Below are 13,046 nucleotides of genomic sequence, written 5' to 3' on the forward strand. Positions count from 1 at the left end.
CCTTCAAGATTTTCAGCTAGCCATTTAGAGTTCTTGGGACTTATGTGACTGTCCCACCACCAGGAATGTGACTTTTTTGGTTCCACCCTCTTCATTGTTTTATTAGTGGTGATCTGAAAAAAGAACTCAGCACAATTATGTCTGAACTAACCAAGAGAGTCAGCTGGTAGTACGAAGTCATCTGAAACAAATCCAATGAAAAAAGGCAAGGGGAAAGGAGCATCATATACTTGTCATTAATACGAGTAGTAATTATTTTCAAACACTTCCAACGTGGAAAACGTTAGGTAGGGCTGTAGCTATCCATTCAACAAAGTGGATTTTATATTAGTAACCGAAGGTAGTCAGATATATGGGCGGTCAATTGACTGAATAACCCCATCTATAAATGCTTTTTCTTTCTCGTTCGAAAATTGAAATTATTTTCCGCGGCGGATAGTAGTTTAGTCTTTCTTGCTTCTGTTGTAACAAAAAGAAAAAAAAAATTGAATTATTTGCCCATGCCCTCACAAAAGGCAATCCCAGTTCAGTTATGAGACTTTGAACACTAATATTATAAGGCATGGGGAAAAACTGCATCTGCCTTGATAACCTGCAAATGTCATAAAGGATAGCAATAAATGCGTAGAGAGTCAAGTTTCATCTCTTACCCAGAAGCAGCCATCTGCTTCTTCCCGTACTATTTGACCAAATATCTGATATCAATATAGCCTGACGTATGCAACAAAAAACCCTGCACATGATGAAGGCCACGAATTAATGCTGAGACGCATAAATTTGATACGAACTCACGGTCACAGAACAAGACACGAGAGATTTTCTTTCTTTCTTTTTTCTTTTGGAGGGAGCGAATAACTTGAATGCGTGGAGTGGAAGTATCCTATGATACTATATATGAATTGGATATTTTATTTAGTTAAAGAGGTTATTATTGCGTACAATTTTTTTCCTTCAGAAAGGAGCGTGAATGGACGGCCTGAGAAGCGCGCGGAGAAATTTAAAAGCGGTGGCAGAAATTGACTAATTATGCAGCCGCATCAGAGGACAACTGGCGAACTAGGCGCCCAGCTATCGCCACGCGTAAACATCTGTGCTGTAACCGCCTTCCATTAATTTTTGTTATTTTTCTTAACATCTACGGGACTCCGACAAAATTTACTAGCCATCAAATTAAAAAAAAAAAAAAAAAAATTCCTTACTATACCTGATTCTAAAAAGATAATCATGGTTCAAGAGGACGAAAACAAATTCGGTGTCACTGGGGGGACAAATGGAGACATTAGGAGAACCCTCTGCCGCGAGAAGCGCGATACTGTAATAATCCACAAATGCGCTGGCATACTCACCCTCAAATTTTGAAATAAAAAGTTCACCAAAATATTTTTTTTAAAAAAAAAATGTACAGTAAGATTGATACCAGACAAGCCTACCTGCTCTTGTTGATATTCTCCTAACCTCTATAGCGTTGAGAATAAATTCAATAGAATGGGTGCTGAAGACAAAAAAGCCATCCTAAATTCCAATAACTCAACATATATCCATACAAAAAGAGAATCCAAGAATGGAAATCAATCACAGAACTGGGTTCTCCGCACAAAAAAAAAAAATCGAATTCATCTTCAACAAATCCAGAAGGAAGAGGAGTAGTCAGACTAGTTCGCAATAGCAGGAAGAACGAAACACAGAGTTCACTTACTTTGATAGGAAGATCGGTTACGCGGCGACCGTGAAGACGGAGGAAACAGTTCCGGCCGATTCCCGATGGCCAGAAGGGAGGGAGGAGAAGAAGGGAAGAGTTCCCGAGTGAAAGAGAGAGAGTCCAAGAAAGGAAGGAAGAAAGTGGGTTCCCAATTTAAGGGCCACACATGCAAAGCTTAGGCACGTTTCGTCTGCTAGTCAAACTTTTCACTTCTGTCTCCTATTTTGCGCTCCACAATTAAACAGTTAAGCGCTTAAATTTAAATTATATATTTTCAAATAATAATTAATAAAGTTTAAACTATAATTTTGTTTTGTTCTAACATGAATTTATATTCTCTGATTTATATTAAAAAATTAATCTAATCTAAATATAACCTTAGCTATTAGTATTTACCATTAAGCACAATAACACTTTTTTCCAATTTGATGCAAACATAAAGTAATAGAATAATTACATGTTTAAAAAAAAACTCAATACAATGTCAAATAAAAATTATAACTTTAATGAGTAAATGAAATTTTAACCACTATATTTTTTTATAGAAAAAAACTAAAAGAATGAAACATACGTACCTTAATATTGATTTTAATTTTTAAATTAAATAGGAAGGAAATGCAGCATCATTAAAAAAATTGGGCAGGAGGAATGTGCCGTCCGTTTTGATTTTTGTTCTTTTTATTTATATATATATATATAAATAATTTTCCTTTTTGGGCGTGGGGAGCCATTCTAAACCGCGCAAATCTGAAGATATCTTCCGTTCAAAAGTCAGACAGAGGAAACGTGTAGCCTAACCAGACAGCTAATATTTCTTTTCTTTTTTTTTTTTAAAGAAAAGGGTAAGCTCTTTATCTTCGTATCCTATGAACCTCGGGAGCCGTGTTTCATAGGAAAAAAAATTGTCTGACTTATAACCAGCAAACATGTTAGCTTGGCTAATAGTAGGGAGCTATGCACCTTTATTAATTTTAAGTTTGAGCCGATCTAAAATTAATTGAATCTAATATGACTTCTGGTTATTTGATTTTTAAAAAAAATTATTTAACTTGTGGATGGTATAATTTTTATTAATTTGACCGTATAATTTTTTTTTTTTTAAGTTACAAAGGCAAGTTAAAAACTTGAGAGAAGATTACACCCTTGAGGTTGCATCAGCTAAAAGCAAGACGAAAATCCTCGTCCAGAAAACGCATACATCCAGGATGAGGTGTCATCAATATGAGCATTTTCATCATTTATATGATGAGCATCTTTTACGAGGAAATCTGCACACTTGATGCAAATTTGACCGTATGATAACTTATTAATTAAAGTGGTATCATTCTATTGTATGAATTAAAAAGGGGAAATGACATTCACGGACTCTCTAAGAACAGTAAAGTATTTTGAAAATTTGCGATTTAAAAAATAAAGACAAAACTCTTTCGCTATAGTTAAAATTTTCCTGAACTGATATTTCTATCGTTCTTTAATTTAATGATTACGATGGAAATGGGAAAAGGAGGTCATGTTCCTTTCCTGTTTTGAGACTGAGTGGGAGAGAAAACGAAAACTTGTTTTCAAGAGAAGGGGACTACACATCGTTTACATACTCATATACCTTTATAGCTTCATTTATTTGATATTTATATCCCATTGCTTGATCTTGACTACCTGTCTACCAATAATTACTTCTCAAATAATCTCCACTTTCACTGTGCCCAAAATCCACACAACATAATCTTTTCCACCTTTATTTGTAAGCTTTTTTTATTTCTCGACATGCGCGTGACTCATGAGAAAAGAGTTCATTACCATATATTTCTAATTCCGAGACTTCATTTGCACCAACAAATTAGTTTTTAGTTGATTTGAAAGCCGTAGCAGTTAGATGGTTGATTCAAAATTCAGGAGTCTCTTTAATTTTCAGTTGTTTCTCAATCAACTATTCTTTTTATAAATCAAAATCGTAATGACCTTTCATTTTCTTGGGAGAGAAAAAAAGGGACGAAATTAATTAGTAAGCTGGAATTGCTCTTACTTTTCCTGTCCGCTGGCCACCATATTATGAACGTCACCAGACCATTTCACATAAATTCGGCTGTTGGCTCAGTTTGCTCCAATAAAGTATGAACATACCATGGAAAATCATGCAGCATGTTACTATCATATTAATATGCATTCGTTGAAGAGCCATTATTTTTCCAAATAGCTTGAGTATGTAAAGACACAAGGTAGATCAAGAGTAGTGAGGTCCAAGAAGCATCATGCAACTATGAACAAGGATCTTCTCAACACCATCATTATACTATTCGTCACATAGCGTCTTAGACTGTTAGTTGCATGAGAACAAACACAAATTGTGGTTTCATGGGGCAAATAGGTTAGAAGTCACAGAATTGCAAAAGCACTTGAAACCGACAGGTATGGTATAATCATGTAAACTTTTAAAAATACAACAGATCCACATTGTCACAGGATTGAAGCACCCAAATATCTTCTTGTTAATAATAAAATAACAATTAATACACTACATAATTTTAATAGAAATCACATCTAGAACTATAATTAAAAAGGTCAAGCTCATCTTAGAAGTAATCAAGAAATTTGGTTCAGGTCTAAAAGCTGTGCGCCAGACTGCCAAGGCCCTGGCGTATAGATCCAAAAATGTATTACCAAATATCAGAGGAAAATCATGATTGCTACCATCAAAAGCAACAGGAGCAATCGAATGGACAGAGTGGGGTGTTCCCAGCATCTGCTTTGTCAATGCCCAACTCGTCTTCAGTATAGATGGCAAGTCCATCCTCTGTTGTCTTTCTAGGTCGAGAAGGTGGACCTGCAAAGTCTCCAGCATCTGACCTTTTGGTTTTGTTCTTCACATTCTTCTTTGTTTTCTTAGGTCTCTTAGTTACATCTTCAGATTTTTCAGTTTTTTCTACTTCAGATTTCTTCCTTTTCTTTCCTGCAAATATCTCATCAATCTCGCTGCCTTGTTTCTTCTGTGCTGAAGATGGTTTTTGCTCTTCCACAGCAGGACGTGGGGTCTTTTTAGAACTCTTCTTTGTCATTGGAGTGAAAATAAAGCTACACATTATGTGTAGTACAATTGTGAGAACTTTCACATACAACCCAAATGTAAAAATAAAAAGACACGGCCCTTTAGAGTCTTCTACACTGACAAGACAAAAACCTCAAAGCCCAGATTTAGAAAGCTCGTGACGTTCGCACTCACCTTACAATATCAGCCTTTCTCCTCTTATTTGTAACAGAAAAAGATATTCATTAACTACAAGATCAAATTCTTAAATATAAGAACAAATCAGACTAAAGATGATGATAAACTCTTAATCCTATAAAATAACTCCTAATATATTAGGAGTTCCAGTAGGATAGGTTCTTGTTAATTGTAGCTATCAGTTATGAAAGTCTATTTCTTTCATGTTTATTGGTAAATAACTTAAGGTTTTCAATTGAATGAGCGAAATTTGATTAATATATAAGTAGAAGACATCAAAAGAATATAAAACAAGGCAGTATACACTCATATCAGCTTTCCCCAACTCTACCCACTTTTTCACATTGATCAATGTTTCATCATTCTTTTGCAAAGTTATTCTAGACAAGGAACATTATCAATAACTAGCCTACTTAGAGAATTTAAACTTTTCTGCTTCAACGTGCCTCGCCAAAGGATTCAACCCCCATCTCCAAAACAACATTTTTCCCACACCAAATACCTCAACATGCCATTGACGATCTCGTTTGGATCATTAAAACCACCAGTTTTGGTCAAGCTACTTTTACAATCAATGACACCTAAAGTTCACCATTAAATAACCACATTCGCAGAGCAAAGGTCAAAATGTCACGTTGACTAAGAACAACATAACAATCAATCCGAAACAACCAAGTGCAATCAACAATATTGCACAAGCATCAACCTGGCACGTGGCAACAACGGAACAATTAGAATTCAAAACATACATCAACATGGAATTAAGGAGCTCAATTGGATCGTTAATCCATCAACTTTGGCAACCTGCTTACTGGAAGCAATAACACCTAATATTCTTCATTAAAATGTAAAACAACCAAAGCTCAAACCACCAGGTCGACTACAGAAAGCAACCCAGTAATCAATCTTACACAACACAACCGCAGTTAACAAATATGCACAAGCATTTGCATGGCAAGGAATTAATTCAAGGAAAATTTTTTCGCAACACAAGTCTTCTAGATTGCCAGCAAAAGCGAACAACTATCCCCATCTCAAAAGCACTAGACTTTATCTCTTTGAATAGTCTAGTTCTGGATAACGTTATTTGCGATTGGGATGCGGCTTGGATACTGCACCCGAACCCCACAAAAATTCATGCCCTGGTTTGAATCGAAACCGAGGAAAGGCAAGAAAAGAAAGAGTGAGAAAAGCAAACAGAAACTAACCAGATCACAATGAGTTCCTAACGTAGAACAGAAGAGAGTAGCCAAACAGCGGGAGAAAAGGACTCTGACAAAGCGGATATTCGCCGTCTTTCGGTTGCTTTCAGCTCTATATTCTTGTTCGCAGCCTGAGGAGCTGAAGTGAACAGGGAGGCCGAGCTACGAAACCGGAGAAAAGGGTTCCGTTTTCAATTGATTGGCCAAATGAGAGTGATTTGCCGGGGAGGGAATTGAACTGAACGGATTTTGCTTCCCTTTCCCTATTTGGTTTTACGGCGGGCTTGGCTTGAGACATTTGAGTCCATTTGAGGCCTGTTCGAAATAGGAGTGACAATTTTTTATAAACGGGTTTTACATAAATTAAGATAAAATTATTTTTATATATTTGTCTCGTATTTTGTAAATCATGATTAAAAAATTATTTATAAACTATTCCAAACAGAGTCTTGATTCTTAAAAAAACCAACAATTAATCGCTTGATTGAAAATAAAATCATATGGACGGGAGAAAAATTTATCCCCTACAAAATTAGGGATTTCTTTCCTTCATCCTAAACCAAACGGCAAACCCTAACCGCATGTTTGGAATGAGGGAATTAGAAAGGAAAAGAAGAAAATTTTTAATGAGCTTAATTTAAAAAATTAAAAAAATGGGATCATAAAATTTTGATAAATAGAAGATATAAGATAAAAAAAAGAGTAAAATTAGTTAAAAGCTTTTAATCTTATTTTTTTAATTTTTTAAATCGAGCTCATTAAATTTTTTCTCCTTCTTTCTGCTTCATTTCCCTCACACCAAACGGACCATAAGTCCATGTTTGGTTTGGTGCTATACATATGGAATTTCCCAAAATAATTTTGAAAGAATTTGTGTGCTATTTATCAAAATTGCTTTTGAATGTATAATTACTAGAAAAGATATGACTTTGACCACATTCTCCAATTTCCTCTTATAAGTGGCATCATTTAATAAAAATATGAATTCTAAACACTCTTAAACCTCAAAGTAGGAACTTCAATGCCTTTTAAATAAAGTTACACAGTTAATAGTTAATATTACAGTTTTCATAGAAAAATATTACAGTTGAAATAAAAGTAGTTTTTTGCACCAAGGTCCAAAGACATCCCGACGACTAGAGGCTCGTCATTTTTCAGTTGTAGAAATCAGACCCCTAAAAAATGACAAGAAATTAAAAGCAATCACTTGGAATATAGGCAAAAATAGGATGCTAACACGTATTTATTTATTTCGTCGACAGTGATAACGGCTAAGCCTAATGGTTAGTGATTGGGCACTAATAAGTCGAGGATACATAGACGCATCATATATACAAAGATGATGATTTCATTTCATCTCGTGTACTCGAGGGTGGCATCCTCCGAACACGTCCTAAAACTAACGATGAAGTTGTGTAGTTATTGCTGATAAGAGTCTCTGGATATCATGGATAAGTTACATAATCAAAACCAGAGGCATCCGTGCCCACGTAATGAAATCATAGTCAACATCCTAAGACAGCACAGAGGTTGGGGATGCCAGCGCACCGAACGAGGTAAAACTATCGATGCTTGAGCTGTCACGGATGGTAGCAGGCTTCACCTCCTTAACAGACTGAGGGAAGTTGGTAATGGCGTTAAGACCCCTCAGCTTCACAGCAGCCTTGTCATACTCTGATGCAGCTTCCTCCGCAGTGTCAAAGGTTCCAAGCCAGAGCCTTTTCCGGCTCACCGGGTCTCGGATTTCAGCAGCCCACCGACCCCATTTCCTCCGGCGAACACCCCTGTACTTCTTGTGGCCACCAACTGAGTCATCACTGTTGAATGATTTCTTTGGTTTCTGAAGGTGGAACTCTTCCTTGGTAGGAAAAGGAGTAGAGACAAAAGAGGAAGGAGAATCTGAGGGAATATCAATGCAGATCTGTGTTACTTGTCTCTCCCCTCCTCGTGCTGTTACACGTTTTTCCGCATCATCACTGGTGCAAGAGTCAGTATCAGTAGCATCAGGGTCAGCTACAATAATTCTGACGAGCTTTTTTCGAGGTTTCTGCCTTGTGTCACACACCTTAGAAGAGTTAGCTGCATGATTCTGCAGTCGGAGCTCCTCAGTGGAGCAGCCACCATCGAGATCTTGCATCAAAATGTTCTTTTTCTCCTTAAACAAAGGATCAGACGTAGGAATCTGCAATTTAGAATTACAGTCAACAGAATGTGTCATTGTTTCAATAAAGTGGACTAACAACCTATCAACATTCCGGTCAAAACAACCTATCAACATCGCTCATGACTTGGGATCCAAGGCAACATGAGAAATATCAATTACTAGAGCATAATTTAAAACCTCTTTATATGTCCTCGTGCCAATCAGGGAAACACCCAGCAGAAAAAGCAATGTATAAAATAAATATGAAGGGGTAAAAACTAACTTCTTCACTGCCCTCCTTCATATCATGACGTTTTTCAGTTGCCATGATTGCCGCAAGACCATTATGCGTTTCATCTGCCATGACTGCTGCAACACAAGTACAATATAGTTAGCACTTGGTGGATCAAAGGACATGAGACCAGGAGGAGAAGCAAGCAGGATAGTTAAGTGTGCACAAATGTAGAGATGACCAGGGCAAGGATCAAAAAATTTAATGATGCGCCAGAATTAATGCATAAAGAACCCTTATAGGAACACCTATATTGTTCGTATTCTAGCAGACCATTTCAATTACTCTTGATCACACATAGAAAAGAAATACGAATCCAATGTGCAATACTAAAACTTGGGGGGAAAAAAGAAACAAGATCTTAACTGTTTATATCTAAACACTTTGATGATCCTGACTAACAAGAAGAATTGGTGTTAATAGCACATGACCACTCAGCTTTAGAGAATTTAAGAAGAAGAGAATTACAAAAGCATGACCAGAACCCAAATTCCTATACATAGTCTAACAATAGCATCTCAGTAAACAATCCACTACCTGTTGACAAGAGATATAGTTGTTGATAAACCACACACATTAAACCAAACAGACTGATGCACTTTGGTAAGCTCAAACAGAAACAATGAGTATCATCACCCTTCTTGACATTGGTTTTGATTAACCAAGAAGAAATTATCTGATGGATGCCCTATCAAAAACAGCTGACACTTAGAGTATCAGGGCACTGATGGTGTGCCGGAATTCAATGAAGAGGAACACCTCACATGGTATCAGCATTTTCACTTTGTCACTTAGGAAAAGATTTTAGGTGGTACATAAATTTCAGGTAAAAGAACCTGAAGCCCACAAGGAGCGGCACCTTAAGTACCACGAATACTAAGCGTCAGTTACAAGAACCTATGGGCTATGCTTTTGAAGTAGCTCATCCAGAGGATTTTGCCACGAGGAATCTCCACCACAATTCAGGGGAAGAAGCCATGTGAAGGGTCTCACATCCTGAAGGCAGTTTGATCTCTGCGGAAGGAAGTTCAACGAAAAGAAGGGTGGTTTCCAGACTTCTTTGTGCTTTTCTGGATCCATTGGACAAAATTTGAGCATACGAAAACTTGGAAATTGTTGATCTTTTATGCATGGCCTCATCTAGCATACAATTCAGCTATTGGGGGGGGGGGGGAGAGGGGGGAGAGAGAGAGAACTTGTGTGCAGCTGACTGCTATGACTACATATTGTGTTGTTCAAATTATTGAACACTTTTTAGCAAGACCAATATATAACAGCAGACATAGTTTACTGTGGCTAGAACAAGGTTTTCAATTCAGCTTCTTTAATCCAATCTACTTCATTACTGAATAAAATTGAAGATATAAACACCGGAAGGAAAAACTTGTGGCAGTACTTGTTGCCTATAGGGAGGTATTGATTACTCCACATAAGAAAGCGTGTTCGCTTCAATACAAAATCCTAACGATAACAAACCCAGGCCCCTAAAGCAAAAAGAAACCCTAACGGTTGATCAAACATCAAAAAATAACCACCGACCATTTACACAGCGGAGATTAAAACAATAAACCAACAGCCACAGTATTACAAGTACACCCAAAAAAACTAATTATTATTTATCCCTAAACACTGATAGTTTCGAGAAATAACAAAACTTAGCACCACAAATAATGATTAAACAAGTAACTTCTGTGCTTAGGGATGTCAGAACTTCATGTGCAGTCGTCCACATAATCATAACAAAAATTAACGGAACGAACCATAGAAGGCTACTTTAGGAGACATGAACAGCCACACCCATAGGGAATTAAAAAAAGAAGAAGAAAGCAAGCAGGCTGCTGCGACACGCAGGATAAGAAAGAGTAATTTAAGAAATGCGTTGGAAAATCTCACGGACTTATAAACAAACATAAAAAGTACAGAGCAGGGCATTAAAATAAGTCGTAATCTGTTCCCCGTCGGACGCTATACCACCAGAGTCAGAGGGAAATAGCACAATTTAAAGGAGTGCGAAGACAAAACAAAACGAAAATTCACACGATTCCAGAAGCTAATTCCACGACGGAAAGCGGGAGAATGAAATTAAGCCCAAAAAACACAAATCTTTACTTCAGAAGTCACTTGGGTCAGACAGAAAAATGTGATCAAATTGGAGTATGGAGCCAACACAAGCTTCACCAAGGCGTGAGCAATGACAGAGAAGAAATGCCAGAACGAAAGTAGAAATGAATTACAACCGGAGAAACCCTAAGAGAGAGGCTTAAATGGTAAAGCCACAGAGAGAGGGGGAGAGAGACTGGGAGGGAATCAGAACCTGAGAAAGAAGCATATGCTTTGAGCTGGGAGAGAAGAGGGAAGGTGGCATCAGTTACCGCCTTGGCTTTGATAATATCTATTTTTTCCCGCAACAAAACTGTCCTCGTCCTCGTCCTCGTTGCGCGAAAGGTGTGCGTTTCGGTTTTTGTGGGCTGTTCTTCGGCCCATATTGGCTGTAGACTGGCTGCACTCTCATGCCCATTCACTTCATTCCCAAGTCGGCGACAACAGTTCGTAGAATGAAGATTGATTCAGAAATCCTTTTAATGCGGAAGCCAAAATTTGTGTGGATGAGAACTCAAGAAAACAGATTTTCTTGAAGTAATTCTATAATAAATTAAATGATAGAATAAATAAAAAGGGAAAGATGAGACCGACTTGTATAGAAATAGAATGACAGATTTTTTTATTGGTATGGATTCGTGTAGATATATGGTATTATTTTTTTGTGGTAAGAAAAAATTTAGGTGGTTGGGTTCCGAGAAGTCCTCACATCAGGAATGGGATTTGAACTCACAACCTTATGAGTTATGAGTCAACTCTTTACCAGCTGAACCAATTGTTGTTGATATATGGTATTATATTTATTTATGTTATCTTTATCCAACCGTCATTGTCTCTCTCTCTCTCCTTCCTCCTTTTTTTTTTTTGGCTATACTCGTTGCATCTGCATATAGAGCCTGGTATATTCAAAATATACTATTTGATCATGAGACCTATATATACGCGTTAAAATGGGTGAGAAGTATTAATGGGCCAGGTTCCAAAACCCAAAAAAGAACATATAAGATGGGCTTACCAATGGAGGAGCCCAAGGTTAAAAGGGCTCTGTGTTTCAGTGAGGTGTATAAATAAAATTGACAAGCTTGAGATTGAATGAAGCTGGCGAGTGGTGACTGCATTCGGTGGAAGTGGGTGGAATTAAGAGCTTTGCATAGGGTAACAATAACAAAGGATAGCAGATCTATTCACGAGTATCGTAAATCTAATATATATATTTAAGCCTTTATATCCTTTTTTAATATAATATATAGCTCAGAGTGTTATGCTGTTTCAAAATACTTTTTTTAAAAAGCTTTATATTTAATGATTTTTCTTTTAACGCTTAGTAAGTGACTTGGTGAAAAAAAATATTGCTATTTAATTAAAAACAAAGAAAATATTGAGACGCAAGTGAATTGATGGGTAATTTAAAAGAATTGTAGAGAGAGAGAGAGAGAGCTAGCAAGAGATCGATAATGATACAGAAATTAGAAAAAAAGCCTGACATGAAGTGAGAGGCAGGAGACGGGGGCGTGGTTTAAGCCTCACTATCAGATGATATCCGGTTTCCTCATAAATCGCTTTCACTTTTCACTCCTCTCTTCTCTCTGCCTAACCTCCCCTCCCTAATCCCTAATTGCTATTATTATTATTATTATTCTAGCCCTTTCTTTTCCTTTTTTCATTTAAAAAAAAAATTCAAGCGATGAGAGTGGTCATCGTCATTTATTTGTTGGTTTGCTCTTATTTTATCCACCCCCCACGCTACGTTGCTGACTTTTCTCCTTCCTTCTTTTTTTTTTTGTGTAGAAAGAAATCAGATCAGAGTAGTAATACTAATGGCATAAAATTATAAGCAGAATCAAACTTGCAACTTCTTATTTTCAAAGGATCATTCACCTCACATCACAAGGCCACTGCCTCCTTGCCCTTTCCCTCTTCTCCATCTTCCTCCACTTCCCTCTTGTTTGATTTCAAATATAACTCTCTTTTGTACTCGCTCACTGGCACTACAACTCTACTTCTCATTTAATATTATCTACATTTTCATTTACTTCCCTACTCTAATGAATTATAACCTTCTTATTCCGTGCCACCCTTCTTTTTCAGTAAGTTAAAGATATTTAAATCCCAGCCATATCCACACATATCATTTGACTCAATCAAATCAAATATATGGATCATCTAGATCGGTTAACCGCTCTCTTTTGAACACTTCTCGTGTTTACTCAGCCAGGAAGATATTATTTTACTCTATCTTATATGCTCCGGAGACTGCGAGGAGGGAAACATGCATATTTTGCGGATTCAATGGTCAAGTGTCGCAAGATCTCTACCTTTTTCCAATCTTGTGATGTTAATGTGAGCAGTGTCCACCAATGCCTTCACTTGCCAGGTCTAGCCCAAAAAAG

The 13,046-nt window shown here is 37.0% G+C and overlaps 2 protein-coding genes across 2 annotated transcripts; both read right to left on the reverse strand.

Annotated features, from left to right (window-relative positions):
- Nucleotides 1-4,092: 4,092 nt before the first annotated feature.
- Nucleotides 4,093-6,382, reverse strand: LOC114731281 (uncharacterized protein C6G9.01c-like). Its single transcript, XM_028918422.1, has 2 exons — nucleotides 6,128-6,382; nucleotides 4,093-4,768 (listed from the first exon to the last, which is right to left on the reverse strand). The coding sequence occupies exon 2, from the start codon at nucleotides 4,750-4,752 to the stop codon at nucleotides 4,390-4,392; it is 363 nt and encodes a 120-aa protein (XP_028774255.1). The 5' UTR covers nucleotides 4,753-4,768; nucleotides 6,128-6,382; the 3' UTR covers nucleotides 4,093-4,389.
- Nucleotides 6,383-7,336: 954 nt separating this feature from the next.
- Nucleotides 7,337-10,939, reverse strand: LOC114731280 (ethylene-responsive transcription factor CRF4-like). The gene is made up of 3 exons (XM_028918421.1): nucleotides 10,871-10,939; nucleotides 8,548-8,633; nucleotides 7,337-8,303 (listed from the first exon to the last, which is right to left on the reverse strand). Exons 2-3 carry the CDS (start codon nucleotides 8,626-8,628, stop codon nucleotides 7,635-7,637), a joined length of 750 nt encoding a protein of 249 aa, XP_028774254.1. The 5' UTR covers nucleotides 8,629-8,633; nucleotides 10,871-10,939; the 3' UTR covers nucleotides 7,337-7,634.
- Between the last annotated feature and the right edge of the window lie 2,107 nt (nucleotides 10,940-13,046).

The sequence above is a fragment of the Neltuma alba genome, unplaced genomic scaffold, assembly GCF_004799145.2.
Source record: "Neltuma alba isolate B1F8T4 unplaced genomic scaffold, ASM479914v2 tig00012819_pilon, whole genome shotgun sequence".
Lineage (NCBI taxonomy): Eukaryota > Viridiplantae > Streptophyta > Magnoliopsida > Fabales > Fabaceae > Neltuma > Neltuma alba.